The sequence below is a fragment of the Nicotiana tomentosiformis genome, chromosome 5 (assembly GCF_000390325.3).
Source record: "Nicotiana tomentosiformis chromosome 5, ASM39032v3, whole genome shotgun sequence".
Taxonomy (NCBI): domain Eukaryota; kingdom Viridiplantae; phylum Streptophyta; class Magnoliopsida; order Solanales; family Solanaceae; genus Nicotiana; species Nicotiana tomentosiformis.
In genome coordinates this window covers 39938128-39947379 of record NC_090816.1, presented here as the reverse complement: position 1 = coordinate 39947379, position 9252 = coordinate 39938128, and the positions used below count along the sequence as shown (strand labels likewise).

The 9252-nt window shown below is 34.1% G+C and overlaps 1 protein-coding gene across 1 annotated transcript; it reads right to left on the bottom strand.

Annotated features, from left to right (window-relative positions):
* Positions 1 to 1213: 1213 nt before the first annotated feature.
* On the bottom strand, positions 1214 to 5771 carry LOC104113262 (transcription factor JUNGBRUNNEN 1-like). Its single transcript, XM_009623377.4, has 3 exons — positions 5425 to 5771; positions 2645 to 2952; positions 1214 to 2216 (listed from the first exon to the last, which is right to left on the bottom strand). The coding sequence occupies exons 1-3, from the start codon at positions 5684 to 5686 to the stop codon at positions 1833 to 1835; spliced, it is 954 nt and encodes a 317-aa protein (XP_009621672.1). The 5' UTR covers positions 5687 to 5771; the 3' UTR covers positions 1214 to 1832.
* Positions 5772 to 9252: the final 3481 nt, after the last annotated feature.

Here is a 9252-nt window from a genome sequence, read left to right as displayed (position 1 = left end):
CTCTAGATCATTCCCTTTAATGGCACACGTGTTAGAGATGGCATGCTCGTTGGGGTCGGTCGTTCCATTTTACTTAGGAATCTCGGGCATGCAGAACTTCTTGGGGATCGGTTTGGTAGCTGCGCTCGGGGGGTGATGCCCCCGGGATCTGATCAACCCTGGAGTTATAAATTTCTATTTTTTTGTCGTTTGCTTCGATCCTCGTTTCCTCTGATTCTATCTGCTTTGTCAGTTCCTCGAGCATCTTTATAATTTCGGGGTTAGTCCTTGATTCTTGTTCATTTGACCTTACCACAGCTGGCCCCGTTCTGTGGGTGACTTCTTGGGGTAAACCGGGCTCAACCCTGATCGGAGCCTGGGTTTGGCTCTGTAATTGATCCCGTCTTCTCCAATATTTTTGGTATTTTGAACTGCAGATCGAGTTCTACCACGGATGTTATTTTCGGGACCGGAATGTTGGTTCGCTTCGATGGCCACATGTGAATTAACTTCAATCGGATCCATGGCTCAAGTTTCAACAGGGTCAACGGGTGACCTTTCATCCACGGGAGTCCCGTTGTTATTCTCCCCTTGATGGCCAGATTCGTTATCGATATGTAGGGGTATTAATTGAGAGTTCGTCATTTTTAGCCTGAAATCAAAGATACTTCCAAGAGCAAATGTAAAATAGTATGTTTTACAGAGATTTGTATCAAATAACCACTATTATCCTTAGTCCCACGGTGGGCGCCAAATTATTTACCCGAAAAACGAATAACAATTGAATTTATAGTGGTTCTAAGGATACGTAGTATAACTTGGTATAAATTGAGAAAATATATAAATGAATATAGAAATTAACTGTAAAAGAGATGAATGCAAATCGAATGAATTAATTAGCCTAGGCCCTCAAGTTTGATCACCCTCAAACTGAATGGAGAGTAATGAATATAAGAACAAAGTGACTCAATATCAAAGCCAGAAGAAAAGGCAGTATATTGCTTTTATATTCTATGAATATAAATGTGTCACTCTTACAAATAATCAGACCCCCTTTTATATAGTAGGGAAGTCCTATTCTTAATATAATTTCTAGATACAGTAAGGAATCTCATGATAGATTAATTAATTGGTCTCTCCTTGATATGCGCCGGGATTTACGCCGAGATTCCTAGCCCAATTGCGGATATTCCGATTTTCTACTTTTTGACTCGAAAGCTCTCCTCAATTTTGGCCGATCTCGATCTTGATCGGTCTATAACTTGCTCGATCTCGATCTTAGACGATCTTGATCGGTCTCTGGATCACGAGCTCGGAGACCCAACTTCGCATTATGGCTCGATTCTACACGAGGCCGAACCGTGGTCTATCATGTTCCAGTCTCGATTAGTCATACGAAGGGCAAACTCGGTTTTGACCGTATACAGTTATTATTAATATATCTTTAGTTGTTAAGCTGCTTTAGTTGTTAAGCTGCTTTAGTTATTGTGTTAATGTTGGCTTGCCTAGCAAGCGGATGTTAGGCACCATCGCGACCGCATGGTTAAAATTTTGGGTTGTGACACTAATTTAGTGAAAGAAATAGCTAAAACCATATTTCTTTTTCTGCAAAATATTTTTATTCTATACCATGCAATAAAATTATATAGGATGCTACTTCGTTTTAGCCACTTCTTGTCGAAACATTTTAGCTTTGCTTGAACATCTTGACTTGCTAAATTTGAACTCTTCTCAAACTTCAATCCAGCAACAAATGGTTCGTCATGTTCTTTTATCAACCTCCTGGCCCTTACTTAACTCATCGTTCTGTGAAACGGTCACTGATAGATCTAATCTGATGCCGTCTAGCCTATTTACATACATCTGTATAAACTTGACGGGTCAGTTGCTAAGTCAACAACAGATTTAAGCTCATCCCATTTCCCATCACTAAACAAGTCCTCCTCCTCACTAATATTTGTGTTCCAAAAACTTGAGCTGGATGATGTGAAAAGATGTTGTTGATAGAAATGATGGTTTCTTTCATCCATTAAATTGTCATCACCATTATTGTTTTCTTGTGGAAACGACACTTGTTTAAAGCTTGTGGAGTGGACACCACTGTTTTCAGATTCAAGGCTACATGTTTTAGGACTTGCATTCCCAAAGCTTAGTGAAACTAAGGGATGTTTCCCTTCTGGTGTGTATCTCTTGTAATTGGAAGTCCTCTTGAATATTCTACATAGTGTCCAAACTTCCTGCAATTAAGATTTATTAACTATTAATACTTGAAAGATATAGAAGAGAACAAAGAGTTAAATCTGTACTTGCAATAGCAAAAAAAAACTTAAAATCTCGATCAATTTTCTGAAACAATTGGCAGGGGTTGATAAAAGAGAGATATTGGAATTGGTACTTGTATGTACTTCCGCCTCCAAATATTTTGTAAAGTTACAAGCACCACTATATCTTTAATGTATTGAATTGTGAGAGCCTTCCATCTCAAAATTTAAAATGTTAAGATGTTCTTGTTTGCTCCGGTATTATCTTCAATAACGTGACGACTTCATTTAAAAGCTTAACTATTAGAGTTTAAAATGTTATTTATGCACGTATTTTTTAAATTCACCAAATCAAAAACTAATACTTGACTTACACCAAAAAGTTAAAATAAGAGAGAACTTACAGCTTCGTGAGTATTTTGGAGCTGGTTATTAGAAGTAGTTTTCCAAGTTGGTGGGAGGCGAAACTCATGCATCATCCAATCAGATTTTGTGCCTTTCCCAGCACTTCCCCGATAATATACTAAACATTTTTTGAGGCCAATGATGCAATCGTGATTTTGTGATTTGGTAGTAGAATAAACAGGCTTGTCAATCCCAGTTGCTTTCCAGAATCCAGATCTTGTTACTCTATTTGGTCTTACACTGTTCTTGTATTTTCTCCCCCTCATGCAGAAAAAATACCATTCTTTATCCCCTATTGTGCTCGCCCCTTCATAATATATCATCAAAACAAAAGGGAATTAAGTTAAAAACACGTGAAAGTATAATATAAATATAATCTAATTTATTTTCATTCAAGAATTTTGTTGATTTCAAAAAGAAAAAGATAAAGGCATGTTTCAAAGTAAGAACGTTGTCAATAGAGAGATGCTATATTTTAGTATAGTCCATAGCATTTAAGCATATCAAAATACTCCCTAAAAATCGCCGTTAATTGTTGCTTATGAAGAACTCCACAAATCTTAAATTATAAGAATAAGAGATGAATCCTCGCATTTTACATTAAACGGAGGAAATTAAAGTTATATATATACTGTAATCTTGATTGCAACTTAAATGAATATAGTAGGTTATTATTATATTTTCTATATTACCATATGAGACATTAAAACAGGCTACTTTATTGTTATAATATAGGCTAACTTAATATACAGATATAAAACTAAAGTAAACTCAATCTAAAGGAATATCATCCTAACTGTTAAGTGGTACGTAGTGTTCAAATTAGCTATCAGCTAGATATAAAGAAGATTTGGTCAAGAAAGAGAATAAGAAGTCCCTTTGCTGTATGTCGTGTTTAACAACTTAATTCTTTTATGGATTCTAAATTTCAAGTTTGGAGCCTAGCGCGCAGTCTAAAATAGTTGCACGACAAAGTCAAGCAAAAAAGATACAAAATAAAACGAAATCTATCAATTAGTAGTATCACTTTCTTATTATATAATTTTCACTGATCACCGTCCCACTGCTAACACATTTATCACAACAGACTTAAATCTGCATGAATAGGGAAATCATCCAAACTTTTTACTTAAATTGGATCGTTTATCCTGTTAAAATACAGATCCTTGATCACTCAACTTATCAGTTGGAGTGGTTACCTTGATTTTAATTATTTAATTTTCCTGTGTAAATATTTAACATGTGAAGCATGCAACTTGTTCTACGTTTTTAGATAGTATCAGCACTTTTATCCAAACACTTTTATTTATATCATCAATCAATTTCAGTACTTCAAAATATTTTTCAGCTACTTTCAGAAAAGTGCTCTAAGCTTAGGCACTTATTACTCGCAGATACAGCAATAGAAAAAGTCCTTGATTTGATTTTTGTGAAGTTGCTTTAGCACTATTTAGAAAGGTCATCAAGTTTGACAATTTTCTATGATCATGAAATCAAAGTAAAAAAATCCTCAATGAGGACTCCAAGCCTCCAAATGAATCCTAAAGATGAAGAGTTACCGAATTCTTGGTTATAATTCATATTGCCTGCGGTGCTATTGTGTTAATTAATTTGAAAAGTGCATAACGATGGTATTACAAAAAGATCTAATACTAAGTAACTAATCGTACGTAACAAACTACTAATTCTTCCTTGACCTCTTAGACAAGTATTACTCATACAGCAAGAACGAGTTCTTTCATAAAGTTTTTACTTATTACATTGGTCCTCGATGTATAACTTTTCCATGGAAACTGATCATGAAATCAATCTTATAAAACAACTTTATTCTTCCGATTTACTCGTGTTCTTATGTTGCAAAGTTTAGATTAAGAATCCTCCTGGAAAATTCTTAAAATGGTATGGTATAATTTGTTTTGGGTCAAGTACACATGGTATTCTATAGAGGGCTACATATATATTAAGAGTATCTCTATACCTTATAACTTCTTTTTTCTTATTAACTTTCAACATGAAACTTTGTCTGTACTCCAATAAAGAAACACCAAATGAATATAAGGTTGTCGCCTTTCGTTCGGTCAATCATGTGTACAAATAAAGGATGTGAAAGAATAAAGGACGCGACTTAAACCCTTAAGACGATAGGTGATGTAGCTAAAGACTATTTAAATCTCATTAGAAACATACACCATCTATGAGCGACAAGTGTAGTTCTTTAAAATCAAAATACTCCAAATGAATCATCAAAGATTAAGCGTTGCCACCTTTCTTTTGGTCTATCACGTCTAAAAATAAAAAATGCGAAAGAATTTGAGTATCCAACCTAAAATTTTTAGTCGATGAAGACAATTTAAACCAACATAAAACTCGATGAGTTTATGAGTGTATTCTTTAATATTCTCATGTATGTGTAACTCTGTTCTAGGGTTTAATTACATACGGACTTGGTTTTAGTTTTTCCCCCCTTTTTTGTTTTTTTTCTTAAATATTAATTAAGAGAGGAGGCTTAATATGAGTGAGTTTGGAGTAGAGAGAAACAAATTAGACTCAACATACTAGTGACTGAGTTATAGGGCGTTAGTGGCTCGATGGACTCCATAGCTTGAGTTCGAAAGAGAATTCTAGAGCAGAAACATGAAGTGGAATTTGAGTTAAATTGTAGTGTGTATGTGTCTGTATATATATATATATATATATATATATACACGCGTGCGCGCGCACACTTCGTTTCTTTGGGGACATCTCTTTTAGATCATCAACATAATGCTTATACACTTACTTGGAAGATCCCAGGGATCATATTTGTAGATGTCAATCTGTTTGATGAGTTCAATGTTTATTCTTTTGTTTTCAACTTTGCGTCTTAGATAAAACCCAACGAGCTCTTCATCAGTTGGATGAAATCGAAAGCCCGGAAGTGTTACTTCTTCTTCATCACCATCTTTGATAATTTTTGCAACTGCTACATCTTTTAATTCCATAACTTCGCTTTTCTCTTGCCCTTTTTTCACTCTATTCATCTTGCTCTCAATTACGTGCATGGAATATATGTATATGAATGGCTATTGTTACCCAAATAAAACGAAATGAATTTAAACAAAGTAGAAGAAAAATGATACAAGGATGGTATTGTTGCTTGCTTGGTCAACCTCATGACTCTTAGCATTTATATAAATAAACTTAGCAGATAAGTCAAGAATGACTAATAGGTGACTTTTGTGGTGTATTTGACAGGTACTGGAATTCCTAATGAGATTAAGTGTATGATTGGCTCACGTTTAACTTGCAGTGTCAATATTTATAAGTAGTTTCCATTGTAACTTTATTTTATGTAAAGTGTAGGAATTCCAATTATGTAGTCTCGCTGTTCCATTATATATTGTATTTGACTGAACATTAAGTTAAGATGTCGATTTACTTGTGTTACTAGTAAAGACAGTAAAAGAAAATATCAGAGTAATGTGTAAAAAGTAAGTTGGATAAAGAATATGTATGTTAACGATATAATTTAACCTCTTGTAGAAGCTTATTTACATTATCTTTCGGGTAACCAGAAGCGGATCCAGGATTCGAAGGTTGCGGGTGCCATCATATTATGCATACAGTATACATGTCAGTAGCTACAAAGACAGATTAGGAATAATGGGTCGGTTCGTTTAGTTTTTGGTTAATTTGAACAGGCCTTTCATTCACAAAGCAAATAAGTTATTTTAGTTCAAATTTTTAACGCTTAATTTAAACACATTCTAAATAAAAATGCGAAAGAAAAATAACATTTCATGAAAGAGCGCCTCCAATATAAATATTTGCTTAAAGAGTAGCTTAACTACAATATATATTGTTTGTTTAACTAGATTAATTTACTTGTATTGTTCTTTATTTATTTTTTCATCTTAATTGTTGAGTTATATGACAATTATTTTCAAAGAAAAACCTTCAACATTCAACCTATGATATTCGACTCAAAACTACTATCAATCGAGCCATTTAATTTTTTTTCAAAACCCAATAGAAGATATTGCTCAAATTATATTCCAATATATAAATTAATATCATTTCATTAAAAATAAAAATAAAATTATATGCTAATTAAAATCAATTCAAATTACCTATAGAAAATAATTATTCATAAAGTAAGGTATAATGATAGAAACAAAATGATACTGAAAGTTTAAAAAAATAAAGAAGAGAGACTTAGCAAGTAATAAAAGGAAGAAAAGGAGGGAAAGAGCCGAAAAAGAAGGAAAAGAGGTGAGGCCCTAGGGCTCAACCGAAAATAAAGGAAATCTTAATAAGTAGAAAAAATGAAAAATCAAAGGAGATGCTCCAACAGGGAATCAAACTTGCATTCATGAGGCCAAAGAAAGCCTTCAAAGGGAAGGCTGAACCAATGGTACCCGCTTCCACTTTGTGACTTCTGGGTGCCACTCTATCCATATATACGTTTCTCCACAGAAATATTATGTACATAGTAAGAATTTTAGCGAAGCGAGCGAGTGCCGTGGTACCCCTACCTCATAAAGTAGATCCGCCCGTGCGGGTAACTACTTCCACTTATTATGCATATTACTTATAGTTATAGATGATATGTTAGTGTAAATAATCTAAAATAGAAAACGCTTACCTAAAGTAGAAAGAGGACAGTAGTACTTATTACTGTAAAAGTTAATTTATGGCTTCTCTAGGAATATTAAAAAGTAAAAACAAAGAAGAATTAACCTAAATAGGTGTCCATTCAACTGCTTAATAACCGACAGATGTATATATAATTATATATAATTATATATATATGATATATATATATATATATATATATATATATGTAAATTCAACTATATAATTTATCTCTCTATATATATAACCGTATATAATTTACTTATTAGGAAAAAGAAACAGTAAATTCGACCGCCTTTGTTCAAATTAGAGGATTTCTTAACTTATGTAAAGATTCCAAATACAAAAGCTGAAGTCATGAAAAGTTATTGTGATGCATTAATTACACCACAGCTTCAACAAAGGGGAAGAACTGTGAGAACCAGAGCTTTTGAAAATTTGGGCTCTATGGTTATTAGTTATCACAAACAACTTTGGGAGTCCACCAGTGTGGGCATGACATTGACTTGGAAAATGCAAAGTTAGAAGAAAACATGTAATTCAAAGAAGAATCTTTCAAAGAAATTAAAAAGTGGCCACGTATTATTTAATGAAAAAACAATGAAGAAAAGGCCAATCAAATGAGGACTAAGTCTGGAAGATAGTGACGATTGACCAAATATGCATTTATATAAGACTTACCAATTCACCAAGAAGAAGTAATGTCTTGGCCCCCATTGTGGACCTGATGATTGTCTAGCTTGGAATCTCCAAGTCAAGCACAGATTTTATTTTTTCTCCTATTTTAGTATGTGAAGTGATGTACTTATTCTTTCTTTTTTTGGGTTTCTTATTTAGTGTCCGGTACTCACATTAATACTAGACGAAGTTTGAATTAGCGTTGAAAAGTCTTACGTTGCAGGTTAAGTATTTCGTAACAAAGGTGATTCCATACTTGTTATGACTCAAAATCTAACTAGTCGTGATGGCACATAACCCAACCCGCTAGGTAAGCCAATTAACAATTATCCAATTTAATGAGATTTATTGAGACAAATGAATGATAAAATAACTGAACCTTTATACATTTTCCAAAAACTGGTAGTACAAGTCATGAGCTTCTAATTAAAATTTAGAATTTACAAGCGGGTATGAAATAAAATACATTCATCTATTTAAAATATACATGAACAGATTAAAATTCTACAGCTACCAAGATCAAGAGGTAGTTATGACCCGAACGCAGGTATTTCTTCAAATCCAGCTCCCGCCGTACACAGCAACATCAGCATCCAACATCTGCACGCAAGGTGCAGAAGTGTAGTACGAGTATAACCGACCTCATGTACTCAATAAGTAACAAACCTAACCTTAGGTTAAAAGTAGTGACAAGCTGGAACAAAGGTCGGAGTCTAACACCAATGGCCAACAACAGTTCATAACAACTTAATAAAAGTGATAAAAGAAGTAACCCAGAGATAAAATGCTCATCTCGTTCACAGTTCCGAAAAATAGATATGTTTTTCAAGTATATTAGTGGAAACCCAAATCTTTTATAGAAATTACCAAAATATGAGTAAGTTTGAAAATTGTGATTTCTTTCCCAAAATCTTTCAACAACCGTTAAGAAGGCTCGTTATCAAATGGCATGAGGAAAGTACGTCTCTATGCCTACATGTCAACGTGTGTGAAGTCATGAATGACGCAATACCGTACAATATGAGGAAAATGCATCTCTATGTCTGTATGTCAAGTGTGTATGTCGAATGCAATGCAACTCAGTGATAAAACCATATGCATACTCTTAGAGTATCAATTCACTCAGTCCTCTCAATCACTCAGTCCTCACAATCACTCTATTCTCACGGTCACTCAGTCCTACCAATCACTCGGTACTCGCACTCAGTAGGTACATGCGCTCACTGTAGGTGTGCAGACTTCGGAGGGGCAGATCCATCCCAAGCGTTATAATAAGCCAATCATAGCATGAATCAATAATACTTATTGCGGCGTG